Here is a 15,216-nt window from a genome sequence, read left to right on the forward strand (position 1 = left end):
TGGGAAGCAGTATACAAATTTTATAAAGCTGAACCTAAAAGAGGCATGTGGCAGATGGATTGTGATAATGGCAGAGGGGTGATGGAAGAAGACACGACAGATGTGTTGATTCTAAGTAAGCTTTATTTAATCCCTTGCATTAAGGGAGATTGAAACAAGGAAATCAGCAGCAGTGGGTGGATGAGGAAACTCTCATCCACCACAAACACACACACATTCATAAATTACATTGAAGAATGAGCCACACACTGAACATGCAAACATAAAACACCATTGAATAATGGAAGGGCAAAGCAACATGCAGAAGTGTTTTGGGCTTAACATGATGTTGTCAGGACACTGATGTGAACTGGCAAAGTTAGCTTATCTTGCATTGCTTGGCAAATGTTGCATTTTACTTGATGCTTGGCATGGAGCAGGGCTGCTTTGTTTGCCCAATGCATGCTGGGACGACAATGGGGCACTTGGTCTGCGAGGATCCACCACCAGATCCACCACTGCTGCAGCAGACAGCTCCGCCACTGCCGCTGCTGCAGCAGACAGCTCCTCCTCCTCCTCCTCCTCCACCACCACTGCTTCCTCCAGATACGACAATGGTTTTCCCACCTGATCCTCCACCTCCTCCACCTCCTCCACCAGATCCTCCTCCAATCACCTTAACCCCACCTGAGCCTCCACCCCCAGATGAGCTACAGCAAACGGAACCACCACCGCCACTGCCGCCAGACGAGCTGCAACATACTCCCCCACCGGATCCCCCACCACTTCCTCCACCTATGATGATGGTTTTCCCACCGGATCCTCCACCTCCTCCACCTCCTCCACCAGATCCTCCTCCAAGAACCTTAACCCCACCTGAGCTTCCACCACCAGACGAGCTGCAACAAACGGCCCCACCGCCGCCGCCGCCGCCGCCGGATGAGCTGCAACATACTGCACCCCCACTGCCGCCGCTAGATCCTCCACCAATAACTATGGGCATCTTTTGCTGGCCCATGCCACCACCAGATCCACCTCCAGCGCAGCACCCAGAAGACTGGCCACCACCACCGCCGGATGATCCGCAGCATACTGCACCGCCGCCGCTAGCTCCACAGCAAACCCCTCCAGATCCTCCGCCAATAATTATGGGGATCCTTTGCTGGCCACCTCCATATCCACCTCCATATCCACCTCCACCACAGCACCCAGAAGACTGGCCGCCTCCACTTGGAATAATGATGATTCCGCCGGACTGTCCGCCGCCTCCGCCGCCTCCACTGCAGCAGCAGCAGCCTCCTCCTCCTCCACCGCCAGATCCTCCGCAGCAGCCTCCTCCTCCGCGGATTTGCATCATCCCACCACCACCGCCGCAGCTGCCACCAGATCCTCCTCCGCCTCTTCCGCAGCAGGATGAGCTTTGGCTTTGGCCTCCGCCTCCGCCTCCGCTTCTTCCACAGCAGGATGAGCTTTGGCTTTGGCCTCCGCCTCCGCCTCCGCCTCCGCTTCTTCCACAGCAGGATGAGCTTTGGCTTTGGCTTTGACCTCCGCCTCCGCCGCCGCCTCCAGAGCAGCCGCCGCCGCCGCCACTGCCTCCTGAACCGCCGCAACAGCCCCCGCTTTGTCTTTGTTGGCTCATCTTTCGGCTTCGGTGTGGCAGTTGTTTCTGCGAATTAAGCCTGAAACAAGGCAAAGAATGGTTATGGCACACTGATGACTGCGGTGCTCGTTTCTGAAAGAGCCTAGTGGTCCTCAGGGTAGTCACTGAGGCTGCAGCATCAGGTGGTGGTCACTTGTGCTGGATCCCATGATTGAATAATATATATAGCTCAGGACCAGTTTCCTTGTGAGATTCCCTCTGTATATATCCACTCAACAGCTTTGATCTGTGAAACTGGCACTGTTCCAGGTACCATATAATACTCATTGCACATTTGTAAGAAATGGGGTTCCCCCCCAATTGATATCAGATGAGCATCCTCATGTAGTATAGTCTGCCCCTGCCTTAAATGTCATTGTTTAAGCCAGCCTATCCTGAAGCATAGAAGATTGGCGTGTGTTTCAATCTGGATTTAGTTTACCCATTATTATTTTATTATTCTTCAAATGTTTTTTAACAATTTTTTTCCCCTGATAGCTTTACTGTTTCATTCTTTTTGTAAACCTCTTTTTTGTAAATGATAAAACGGTATGTAAATTTTGCGAGCTATGGATAGATGGACGAGTGGATTGATATGATTCCACCTGTCATGTAAGCGTATGTAGGCAGTGCAAAATCAATCAATCAATCTCACACATTTTTTTAAAAATCAGCATGTCAGCGTGGAAGGTTCTAATTAACTCCCTGGCCTGCTATGTTTCTCTGATTTTATTGTCCTAGATCACTGCTGCATTTCCCCCTCTTTTGTAGAGTTTAATCAACATTCTGATATTTTGTTTAAAAATATATACTAAGGGTTCAAAACATTTTTTTTTGCCATTGGTATTGTTATTTTCTGTGCAACCTACATGAAAGGCAATGTCTAAATTAAATGATTTTTTTTTATAGCTCAGCACCTAGGGCTTGCCGATCGAAAGGTAGGGGGCGCAGGTGGCACTGTGGGTTAAAGCCTCAGCGCCTAGGGCTTGCCGATCGAAAGGTCGGCGGTTCGAATCCCTGCGGCGGGGTGCGCTCCCGCTGCTCGGTCCCAGCGCCTGCCAACCTAGCAGTTCGAAAGCACCTCCGGGTGCAAGTAGATAAATAGGGACCGCTTACCAGCGGGAAGGTAAACGGCGTTTCCATGTGCGGCTCTGGCTCGCCAGAGCAGCGATGTCACGCTGGCCACGTGACCCGGAAGTGTCTCCGGACAGCGCTGGCCCCTGGCCTCTTAAGTGAGATGGGCGCACAACCCCAGAGTCTGTCAAGACTGGCCCGTACGGGCAGGGGTACCTTTACCTTTACCTATTGTTATTTTCTGTGCAACCTACATGAAAGGCAATGTCTAAATTAAATGATTTTTTTTTATAGCAGAGGATCCTTTCATTAGGTGAGCTTGCTCTGGTGCTTTGAAATGGGGCAACCAGTGACTGATTGACCGCCTCCAGAATCCCTAGCTTCGTCTCTCTGTTTTCTGTACTTTCGGTCTTGAATCTGTTTCCTCGGTGCTACCTGGTTGGCTGCCAGCTAGCAAGCCAAACCATATATCTGGTGTAGATATGGAGGACAGATAATATGAATGACATGACTCCCCTGCACCACCTAAGCAGGTCTGGCCCTGCAAGCAGGGCATGGATGCATAAGGCTTATTCTGGGAACAATTCCTCAGTGAACCTTTGTCTGACAGTTTTATCCCTTGATAATCATAAAGGATTAAGTTGCCTCTTGGAACAGGTTTAGGTAAGGAGGCAATTTCTGGCTTAGCTGCAGCTATCATTCATTGGGGAGGACACACCAATTCATTTGCTGTGACCTCAGCTGCTCAGGTACCATCACCCATTCCCGAATGGTTCTCCATTCCTTGTTTACATCTATAAGAATGCCCCTCTCCCTCCATTGAATGCAAGGAATTGCACACTGTATCAAGAAGCTAAATCAACCCTTTGCAGCCTCCTAACCAAATAGCATTATCATTGCATCAGTGCATAGCTGAAGATGTTTCCATCCATTCAAAGGAAGGAGGATTATCTGAGCATTGGACTTACCTTGTTTAGCAGATGTGCTGGAATGATGGAGAAGTCTCAATGGATTCGAATGATGAGCTTGGGGACCAGAGATCCTCTTTATACCCATCTTCTGGCCACTCCTATGGGAAGTGAGGCACCCCAGGAATGGTGAGTGACACAGTTACAATCTCCCTGAACAGGTGGCCTCTTCCAGCCCAAGATGCCTGACAAGTCATATGAGATCCATATCTCACTTTTGTATCACTAGTTATTTTATGGAATGTAAACAGCTTAATGAAGGTGCTCCACCTAATGAGTAAGTTCCTGCTTTGTAGCGGTGCCTCACCTATTTGTGGGGGCTCTTGATGGGTGACATATGTAAGGATGGGCTTTTTTAAGGGGAGTTGGTGGCTCCTGATAGGCAAATCAGTTTATTTCCAGTCCAAATTATGATTGCACTTATTTACCCAGAAGCTGAGAGACACTGGTTGTGTAGTGCTTAGAACAATAGACTAGAACCTGGGAGATCGGGGTTCAAATCCCCTTTTGGCGATGAAGTTCACTGTTGTGAGCTTGGGCCAGCCGCTGCCTCTCAGCCTAACTTACCTCACAGGATTGTTGTGGGGATGAATTGAGGGGGGGGGGAGAACTATGTATACTATGGTACCTTGAGTTCCTGGAGATAAAGGAAGGATTCAATATGTTGGTCAATCAAGTCTCTTCCCTGCTATTTTTATATTTATCCAGCTAAGTTCTACCTAGAGTCAATCTATTGAAAACAGAGGATTTAAATTCATTGTAAATAGGACAAGCACTGCATTCTCTGTCCCGACAAGTGCAATCTGTTTCTACATGCACACACCAGGCTGTGTGAAAGAGTGTACACTTGTTAATTTGTACCACTCAACAATTGTGTACATTGATACATTTACTGTACAATAGGTGAATATTACACTTGAATAATTTTGTGAATGTAGAGACTGTTTGTGTACACAGGTCCAGAGATTGTAGAGTTGTTGAGGGTAATGTGTGGACACCCCATATCACCTCAGTTTTTGAGCAGGGCTGGCCTTGTGGCTCCAACATAATTCCAAGAAAATAGTAAAAATAAATAGACATTGCCAATTTTGTGGGATTATTTTCCAGCTTTGGCGATTTATAATATAGTATGAAACTAATGTGAGATAATATGAACCTACTGTTAAATGGAGTATTTTTTTAAGGACTGTGCACATTACACACACATACACAAACACCCCGGTACAACTTGCAGCCTGGTTTAGGGCTTTGGAGTGGCCCCAATCTGAACCAGGGCAATCTGGGGCTGACCTGATCCAGATCCAGATCTCAGACCAGACACAAACTGGGAGTCTTTCACAGTCTTTAATTTTGGTTTAACTCCCTAATTAAACATGTGAGCAGACAGGCACAGCCTGCTCCACGATGTCTGACCCCCTTGCAGTTTTAAAGCCCTGGATCGCTCCAGCTGGACATGCTCTGAACCAGGGTGATCTGTGGTTTCCTCAGCCTGCTCTAGCTGAATCCCATGTTGACCCAAATTGATCCAATTCAGTTCGAGATCTGGAATCACAGTCACACATTAATGCTTTTGAATAACAGTTGCTCAAAATCACAGGCGGGGAGAGTGTTGTTGCATTAATGTCAATCTTCCACAAAACAAAAAGGGAACGCGGTAAGAGGATAGGACATTGAGTTTTTGCTTACATTATTCACATTGTCATCAAAAATATATGTTTTTGCTCACTGCATGTCCCCCAAGCATATTTTCCAAAGATTAATGGGATATGTAGAAAGTTAATTTGCGATAGTGGTCTGCTTCCTTTTGATTTGAGAGAATGCAGCTGCCAATAACAGAAGGAGGTTATTCCAGACATTGCTTTATATTTTATTAGTTTAGCCAGTGTGGTGTAGTGGTTAGAGTGTTGGAGTAGGACCTGAGAGACCAGGGTTCAAGTCCCCACTCAGTCATCAAACTCATAACTCGAAGGGTTGTTGTGATGATAAAATGTGGACGGGGAGAAGTACATACAACCTTGAGCTCTTGGGAGGGAGAAGTGGGATGTGTTGTTGAGCTCATGTCTACCTTTCACAGCACGAAAAAGTGAACATGGGGCATTGAGTTTTTGCTAACATTATTCACATTGCTACAGGTGATATATGTACTTTGTGGTATTTCATTGCATGTTTCCCAAGCATATTTTCAAAAGATTAATATTTAGGAAGATAATTTGGGATAATGGTCACTTCATTTTTTATTTAGGAGAGTGCAGCTGCCCATTTAAGAAGGCAGTTATTCCAGACATTATTTTATAGTTTATTAGTTTATTCAATGTGGTGTATTGATTAGAGTGTTGGACTAGGACCTGGGAAACCAGGGTTCAAATCCTCATTCAGTCATCAAGCTCACTGGGTGATCTCGGGCCAATCATTCATTCTTAGCCTAGACTTCTTCACAATGTTTTTGTGAGGGTATATATACCACCTTGAGCCCTTGGAGGAAAAGAGGGATATAAATGCAATAGATAAACAAACAATGAATAAAATGAATGAATGAATGAATGAATGAATGAATGAATGAATAACACAAAGCATATCTTTCAGCACATACAGATGATTGGCAAGTTTCTTCTTCTGTGAATAACCCAACTTGGGTAACTGTAAAGATGGTTTATTTAAATCCCCTCTTTGGATGACTTTTATTGGGTTCTACAAAACAAGGGACCTCCAACACGTTCAGTTTTAGCAACTAGAGAGATATGGAGTATATTGTCTCAGCAGTTACAATGTGGCCCAAATAGTCATGCTAAATTTACTTCATTCTGTAATCCAGATTTGAAGATAAAGAGGTGTGGAAGAAACGGACCAAATATGAGATGCATACATTAGATCACCTGTTTAGATGGAGAATTATTGCCTTTTCCTATTTTGCGGCTTAAATATAAATGACAGGTGAGTGAAAAATTCAATTGCCAACATCTGCTGGGGGCTATTTATGGTCTATCTGCTTTAAAACCTTCACCACCTCACACTGTATTGGGGGGAATTATTGGATCCTTTTAGAATGCTAAATCCACACCTGTAGTTTATAAATGCTTTATGAATCTTTTAAAGATTCATGTTCAGGAACTCAGAGAGGCATGGAATTATAATGTGCCACACAGCCTAAACAATGGAAAATTGCTTTGGAATCTGAAGTATTTAAATTGTGTTTGATGCAGCAAAATTTAACATTATGAGTATGTTACTCCAAAATGTTTGTATAAAAAGTATAGAGGTTGTCACTTCTATACTGTCATCTTGGGGAGATGGGCCCTAGGACAGAAAGGAAGGGTAGGGTGTTTCCTTAAAAAAAACACACACACACCAGTGGATATGGAGCCGTCTGAGTTTGTGGCATGTAAAGGTAAAGGTAAAGGTACCCATACGGGCCAGTCTTGACAGACTCTGGGGTTGTGCGCCCATCTCACTCAAGAGGCCAGGGGCCAGCGCTGTCCGGAGACACTTCCGGGTCACGTGGCCAGCGTGACATCGCTGCTCTGGCGAGCCAGAGCCGCACACGGAAACGCCGTTTACCTTCCCGCTGGTAAGCGGTCCCTATTTATCTACTTGCACCCGGAGGTGCTTTCGAACTGCTAGGTTGGCAGGCGCTGGGACCGAGCAGCGGGAGCGCACCCCGCCGCAGGGATTCGAACCGCCGACCTTTCGATCGGCAAGTCCTAGGCGCTGAGGCTTTAACCCACAGCGCCACCTGCGTCCCTTGTGGCATGTAGGAACCATCTAAATGACTGGTGCTGAGCATCAAACTCAGGGACCAAATGTGGGCCACAAAGACCTCTCTATGTGGCTCTCAGGACTCTTCCCAGGCCACACCTTTTATTCAGTGTTTTTTCCTAGTTGTGATGTGTCCTTGAACTCTGATCATGCCCTTTTACTAGCCGCAATGGAGGGTAGAGAGGGGCAAGTGGAAGTGTTTCGGTAGAAAGCAGCTGAGAACACAAAGATAAAATTCATATTTCTTCTTCTGTCCACTTTTACATCTGAGCCTGCTTCCAACTGGGGACGCAGGTGGCGCTGTGGGTTAAAGCCTCAGCGCCTAGGGCTTGCCGATCAAAAGGTCGGCGGTTCGAATCCCTGCGGCGGGGTGCGCTCCCGCTGCTCGGTCCCAGCGCCTGCCAACCTAGCAGTTCGAAAGCACCTCCGGGTGCAAGTAGATAAATAGGGACCGCTTACCAGCGGGAAGGTAAACGGCGTTTCCATGTGCGGCTCTGGCTCGCCAGAGCAGCGATGTCACGCTGGCCACGTGACCCGGAAGTGTCTCCGGACAGCGCTGGCCCCTGGCCTCTTAAGTGAGATGGGCGCACAACCCCAGAGTCTGTCAAGACTGGCCCGTACGGGCAGGGGTACCTTTACCTTTACCTTTACCTGCTTCCAACTGGCATGTGGCCCCTGAAAGGTTGCCTGGAAATAGCAATGTTCTAAATATCTCATTTGTATATCTATATATCCTTATCTATATCTCTCTAGATATCATCTATATGATTGAGAGTGTTATAAAATCAGCAAAGAGCAGTTCACCCAAGCTTGCTGTCTCTCTCTAAGGTAAAGGTAAAAGGTAAAGGACGCCTGGATGTTAAGTCCAGTCAAAGGCGACTACGGGGTTGCATCTCTCATCTCACTTTTCAGGCTGAGGGAGCCAGTGTTTGTCCACAGAAAGCTTTTCTGGGTCATGTGGCCAGCAGGACTAAACTGCTACTAGCGCACAGAGGACCGTGAGAAGTGCCAGAGCATGCGGAAATGCCGTTTACCTTCCTGCCACAGCTGTATCTCTTTATGTACTTGCACTGGCATGCTTTTGAACTGCTAGGTGGGCAGAAGCTGGGACAGAGCAATGGGAGCTCACCCCGTCTCGTGGATTCGAATGGCCAACCTTCCGATCTATCTATCTATATCTATCTATCTATCTATCTATCTATCTATCTATCTATCTATCATCTATCTATCTATCTATATCTATCTATCTATCTATCTATCTATCTATCTATCTATCATCTATCTATATCATCTATCTATCTATCTATCTATCTATCTATCTATCTATCTATCATCTATCTATCTATCTATCATCTATCTATCTATCTATCTATCTATCTATCTATCTATCATCTATCCATTCTATCATCTATCATCTATCATCTATCATCTGTCTATCTATCTATCTCTATCTACTATCTATCTATCTATCATCTATCTATCTATCATCTATCTATCTATCATCTATCTATCTATCTATCTATCTATCATCTATCTATCTATCTATCTATCTATCTATCTATCTATCATCTATCATCTATCTACTATATATCTATCTATCATCTATCTATCTATCATCTATCTATCTATCTATCTAATCTATCTATCTTCTATCTATTTATCTGTACGTAAATTTTAAAATTCTTATAGCAAAATGTCTCAACTTCCACCTTCATCAGTGATTAAGTGATTAATAGTCTTAGCAATTGACTCCATCCTCCAGGAATGATGGCTAAATAATGATCTGCACTTGCAGCCTGAACTTTGGAAAAAGAGGGGGTGATAGATCTTAAGGCTATCTAGAGCTACATAGAGTAGACTTGCCCTGCCACATTTTGGGAAGCCTTTCTGATGGTTTCTCCTTCCCTTGTAATGCCTTGGATCTTTGTTGCTTTTGGTTAAGTTCAGTCTCAACTCTCTTCCCAGGTCTCACCATCAACTTGGCTCATTGCATGGTTGAATGTGTTAAACAACTTCCTTCTCTCAGCAATGTGTCTGGTGAAGGCAACAAGTGGAGGACAACCCACACTGGAACTTGAATTATGACCTACATACGTGCTTTGCCCACACATAGATACAGAGAATGAAGACACAAAACAACAGTGCATGAATTTAAATATGAGCCACAAATTCATAAGCCTGATATGCAGCATTCTTGACTAGTTCAAAGCAAAATTCCCAAACTTGAGGCAAGTATGAATGCTCCCAAGGAGGAAAAGTCAATCAAAAGAATCACAGGAGCTGGAATAACTTTCCTCCAAGGATCAAAGAAAGCTGCTTTATAGAGTCAGATCAATGGTCCATCTAGCTCAGTACAGTGGTACCTTGGGTTACAGATGATTCAGGTTACAGACGCTTCAGGTTACAGACTCCGCTAACCCAGAAATAGTACCTTGGGTTAAGAACTTTGCTTCGGGATGAGAACAGAAATTGCACGGCGGCAGCAGGAAGCCCCATTAGCTAAAGTGGTACCTCAGGTTAAGAACAGACCTCCAGAATGAATTAAGTTCTTTACCTGAGGTACCACTGTATTGTTTGCACCAGTGATGCCAAACTTGGCCCTCCAGCTGCTTTGGGACTACAACTCCCATCCTCCCTAGCTAACAGAACTAGTGGTCAGGGCTGACGGGACTTGTAGTCCCAAAACAGCTGGAGGGCCAAGTTTGGCCACCACTGGTTTACACAGATCAACAGCATCTCACAAGGTTTCAGGTGTGGGGCATTCCCATACCTCAAGCAGGTATACCATAAAACAGTGGTGGCCAATGTTGTGTCTACCAGATGCCCATGGACTACAGCTCCTATCGTCTTGACTGATGACCATCCTTGCTGGGGATGGATGGAGTTTGTAGCCCCTGCCATATGGTGTTGGTTTGCGTATGCCATGCTTTCCCACTCTGATGTACTCTGGTATTAGCCATGGTCTTCCTGGGACTCTCCTTCAGTTGACACTAAACCTTCTTGAGCCAGCATGTTGGACTGGGAATTGGGAATCCAGAGTTGTAATCCCCATTCAGTTATGAAGCTCACTGAGTGACCTTGAGCCAGTCATCCTCTTTCGTGGCTATTAGCTATGGTGGCCAAGGTCCTCTTTCATGGTTGGAGGCAGTAATGCTTCTTAAAATCAGCTGCTGGGAACTGCAGGAGGGGAGACGGCTCATATGTTCAGGTCCTGCTTCTGAGCTTCCTGATGGGTCATCCGGTTTTCCACTGTGTGAATATGATGTTGGACTAGATGGGCCTCTGGGTTGATCCAGTAGCCTGTTATTGCTGCTGCTGCTGCTGTTACAATATATTTCCTGCCCTTTACTGTAAGGTCCCAAGGCAAGTTACAACAATTAAAATACCACATTAATAATAATAATATAATAATAATAATAATAATAATAATAATAATAATAATAATAATAATAATAATATCTTTATTGTCATTCCCCCCTCTTGGGGACAACAAAATTACTTGGCTGCTCCATCCACCCAGGTAGGGCACTCCACTCAAAATCAGAACAACTATAAAAACACTAATTAAAACAATACAGTATAATACAGCAAGGAAGATTAGATGACTTTCAAAGTCCAGGTTTCCCATTCAGGGCCGAGATCGCTCTGGAGAAGAAGCTGTTCTTGAGACGGCTTGTTCTTGTCTTCATCGTCCTGTATCTCCGTCCCGACGGCAGGAGCTCGAAGAGACAGTGACCAGGATGTGATGGATCTTTTACTATGTCCAGTGCCTTCCTATGGCACCTTGTGGCATAGATCTGCTCTAAGGTGGAGAGTGGGCAGCCAACAATGCTCTTTGCTGCCTTAACAACTCTGCACAACCCCATCCTGTCCTGGGTAGTACAGCTTCCATACCACACACATAAGCCATAAGTGAGCACGCTCTCAATGGCACAGTGATAGAAGGCAAGCAGCATATAATACTAATATATAATATCAAAAAATATTAAAACCTCTGAAAAATTGCAAAAGTAAGTTGGGTCTTGAAAATATACATTTGTTCAGCATAAGCCTACAACATAATATTGTTGAATGAAGACAGCGAAAGGGTTGAGAGAACTGATTCGGGGGACGTGGGATTATGATAGAGGCAACAGAGCAGGCACCAAATCAGATATTGACCAGGTCTTTTTAAAATACAGTGGTACCTTGGGTTAAGAACTTAATTCGTTCTGGAGGTCCATTCTTAACCTGAAACTGTTCTTAACCTGAGGTACCACTTTAGCTAATGGGGCCTCCTGCTGCCGCCGCACGATTTCTGTTCTCATCCTGAAGCAAAGTTCTTAACCCAAGGTATTATTTCTGGGTTAGTGGAGTCTGTAACCTGAAACATCTGTAGCCTGAAGTGTCTGTAACACGAGGTACCACTGTAGTGATGGACAAAAAATTATAGGAGTGCTCTCCATTTGAAAGGCAAAGTCAAATGCATGAATGGAAAGCTGAGCAACAGCCAATTATAAGTCCCCAGCTGTTTAGAGATAAGCATCTTCTCTCTGTATTCTTAACTATCAGGAAGAACTTCCTCAACCACATAAAAAAAAACACTTCTTGTATCTCGGACAGTTGCACCACTTGAAATCTCAGTGTAAGCTTCTGAGAACAGGGAGCTGCCTTATTTATTTGTTATCATGTTTATTTCAACTCCTCCACCACCTCTTCCATTGGATTCCTTACCACTCCTTACCATGGTGGATTGCAAGATTTTAAAAACACAGGATTAGAATCAGTTAAAGGAATATACAATCAGAAGGATAGAGCGGGTCACAAATCTAAATTGGATGGCTTTTGAAAAGGATCCAGAAAATCTGTGGTACATAAAGCTATCAATGAAGACTGCCAACATGTTTACAGGCTGAGAGTTGTCACATGATTCATGAGTAAGGAATCCCCAAAGTGTCTTTTCCATCAGCAGCTGGTGTTATGGTGTGGTCTAAGAGGCCAGAGTAAATGAAGTCTCCCTCTTGACCCTTCTCACTTCTGGAAACAATAGGGCCCTCTGGCTCCTGGTGCTATTCCCCTCCCTTTCCTTGCCATGCAATACCTTGCCTGTACTCCCCATGACAATGACCTTGGACTTTATTGCATCTTAAACTCTGCCTTCCTTGGCAAGCTTTTTGCTAAGAGGTTTATACTTTCTCTTAGGTTGGGAGACTAGCCCCTAAGTTGATCCATGGGCATGTGGCATACTCCCCTCTCTGGATGATCCTATTAGGCAGTTCAGCACTCTTCCACTCATAACTGGTTGGTGGCCCTTATGACCAGTGCCAAACAGCTTTCACTTCAAATTCCAAGAGTGCCTGAGCTTTGTAGGAAATATAAAGTGGTGGCCTATTACTGGGGCTCTACAGAGCCCTCACCATCAGTGGGCCCTAGCAGGTACCTGAGAATGCTGGGTACTGATGGTTCTAACTCTGTAGCTCACTATGTGAGTCCTTCAGAATGTGCCATGACTTGTATAGGCTTGGCCTAACTGCTGTGTAAATCACAATAGAACCCTTTTGTTAGGAGGCAGCGTGACAGCAACAATGCACTGGCCACCTGTCACTCAGTACCTTGTCACACTTAAACTTGTCACTTGTTTTAATGTAGCATGAGGCTCCATAGACCGGAGCAAGCTTGGCCAGATCATCAGATGATGGTCTGTGGTCCGGATGATGACCAGGTGCATTATGCATCTGAACAAGCAGGTTGAGGCCAAGTGTCAATGGGCAGACATAGTTCAATTCGTGAGAACCTCCAGTTTAAAAGAACACAGCGAAGAAGAACGATGGAAGAGCTCTCTCTGCTCTGAGCCTTGGTGATAGACCATAGCTTAGTGATAAAGCATCTACTTTGCTTGAAGGAGATTCCAAGTTCCATCTCTGGTGTGTTAAGGTAGGTCTTCAACCCTGAAGAGTTACTGCTGGTCAGCAAAGAAAGTAACAAGTAGATTAACCAATTGTCTGGTCCAGTGAAAGGCAGATTCCTGTGTGACCTAGTAGCCAGCATTGGAACTCCAGTTGGATTCTGGTTGGTCAGGAGAGCAATCTGTGGCTATCCAGATGTTACCCCTAATTCCCATCATCCCTGACCATTGATTGTGCTCTTTTGGGGTGATGGGAGCTGAAATTCAAAAGCTTCTGCATGGCACCCCATTAGCCACCACTGTTCTAATCACTAAACCAATCTTTAAGTGTTTATGTGCTGCTCTGCTGAAGGAATAAGGTGCCTTGATTTTAAAAAAATTAAAATAAACTGGGTGTAGGTCTACCCATGCATTTCTTTCTGACTCATTTTCAACAGTGAAAATGTTTTTAATTCAGGCAAGATCTCATTTCTTTCTTTACAACTTTCATCTCTGTTATGTTGGGCAAGGGCAGGATTGCTTAACTCCCACTTCAAGGGCCTGATCCACCATGCTTGCTGGGGCTGATGGGAGTTACAATCCAGTAACATCTAGAGGAACAAGAAGTTCTCCACACCTGACCTACATCGAACTCCTACAATTTTTCACACAGATTATCAGATTGGCTACTTTGAGTGCCCAATCAGAAAGCTTGGGCATATCTATGTGTAATAAATGAATTGACGTTTGTTTGTTTGTTTGTTTGCTTGTTTGTATGTTATAGATCCTTAGTCATTTTTGTGTGATATGTTACTTTACCGTAAACAGCACCATGGACCTTTATGAAATATTTAAACCACCCTTCATCAAACAAACAAACAAACAAACAAACAAACAAATAATTAAACAAACACTTCTCCCTGTCTGGAATGACTTACTGAAGCAACAGTTCTTCATTGCCATCTGCAGTTCTGTGTTTTCCCACAATGGGGCAGTCACACACACACACACACACACACACACACACAAATAGAGACACAAACATACACTTGAATGCTTCTCTTTATGTATCTGAAACAACACTACTCAATCCCACTGCCTCCCCCCGGAGGGTGCTATCACCAGAGCCATACCTAGGTTCCCTTGCAACCTCAACAAGGAGGTGTGTTGGTACCCTCCATTCCCCACTGGTCCCTTGTACCCTTGGCAAGGCTCTCTCCATCTTCCTTAATGATTTTTGCACCCCCTGGACCTGTGAGCTTGGTGGGGGCCAACTTAGCCAATCCCTCAGTATGCCCCTAGCTACCAGCTACTCTGGGAACCACCAGTTGGTGAAGAGTTAGAGGAGGGTCAGAACTTTCTTCATTAAGAAGCCTGCCTTCTCCAGTTCTTTGGTTTTCCACATGAGGCAGTGACACACAGAGGGGGTGAGATGGGGGAGATTAATGCCTCTCATTATGTATCTGAAACAACACTACCCAGCGCTACCCAAGCATCTTCATTGTTAGGGGAACACAAAGGTCTGGATAAGTGCCCAAAAAACTTTAGAAGAAAAAGGGGGGACCCAAAGAAAAAACCCAGAAAAAAATACATTAAAAAATGCAGTGAGGATTGCAAATGCCCTGCAGGTGTGAATACTATCAGTTGAAGTGTGAGAGAGAAAATAAATAATGGATAGATGGGAGAAGAAAATGGAATTTCCTGCATGAGATCATAGCTGGCAGGCATCCTGAACAGGAATGATCCACAGAGCAAGTTTTTGTTGCTGTTCCTACCAGGGATGGAGGACATTTTTTGAAGCAACCAGGTCAAGTCTGTCAGTCCTGGGTATGTACAGTGGTACCTCGGGTTAAGTACTTAATTCATCCCGGAGGTCCGTACTTAACCTGAAACTGTTCTTAACCTGAAGCACCACTTTAGCTAATGGGGCCTCCCGCTGC

General features: G+C 45.0%; 2 protein-coding genes and 2 long non-coding RNA genes across 6 annotated transcripts in view; 2 read left to right on the forward strand and 2 right to left on the reverse strand.

The window, feature by feature from the left end:
• Nucleotides 1–3,750, reverse strand: part of LOC307205708 (uncharacterized protein) — a 26,611-nt gene extending 22,861 nt beyond the window's left edge. For both annotated transcript variants that reach the window (XM_079958454.1, XM_079958452.1), the window contains exon 1: nucleotides 3,661–3,750. The gene's annotated coding sequence lies outside the window, so the exon portion shown is untranslated. The remainder of the gene's footprint in view (nucleotides 1–3,660) is intronic.
• Nucleotides 106–1,618, reverse strand: LOC307205232 (uncharacterized protein; the record flags this gene model as incomplete). Its single annotated transcript, XM_079957428.1, has 1 exon — nucleotides 106–1,618. The coding sequence occupies one exon, from the start codon at nucleotides 1,616–1,618 to the stop codon at nucleotides 395–397; it is 1,224 nt and encodes a 407-aa protein (XP_079813554.1). The 3' UTR covers nucleotides 106–394.
• LOC307205894 lies at nucleotides 3,688–9,959 on the forward strand. The gene is made up of 3 exons (XR_013834167.1): nucleotides 3,688–3,789; nucleotides 6,473–6,591; nucleotides 9,379–9,959. It is a non-coding gene; the product is annotated as an uncharacterized lncRNA (long non-coding RNA).
• Nucleotides 9,960–13,081: 3,122 nt separating this feature from the next.
• LOC307205914 lies at nucleotides 13,082–14,039 on the forward strand. 2 transcript variants are annotated; one of them, XR_013834187.1, is made up of 2 exons: nucleotides 13,082–13,326; nucleotides 13,807–14,039. It is a non-coding gene; the product is annotated as an uncharacterized lncRNA (long non-coding RNA). The 2 variants fall into 2 exon arrangements; XR_013834188.1 differs by having other exon boundaries at nucleotides 13,812–14,039.
• The last annotated feature ends 1,177 nt before the right edge of the window (nucleotides 14,040–15,216 follow it).

This window comes from Podarcis cretensis, assembly GCF_951804945.1.
Source record: "Podarcis cretensis genome assembly, chromosome: 16".
NCBI lineage: Eukaryota > Metazoa > Chordata > Lepidosauria > Squamata > Lacertidae > Podarcis > Podarcis cretensis.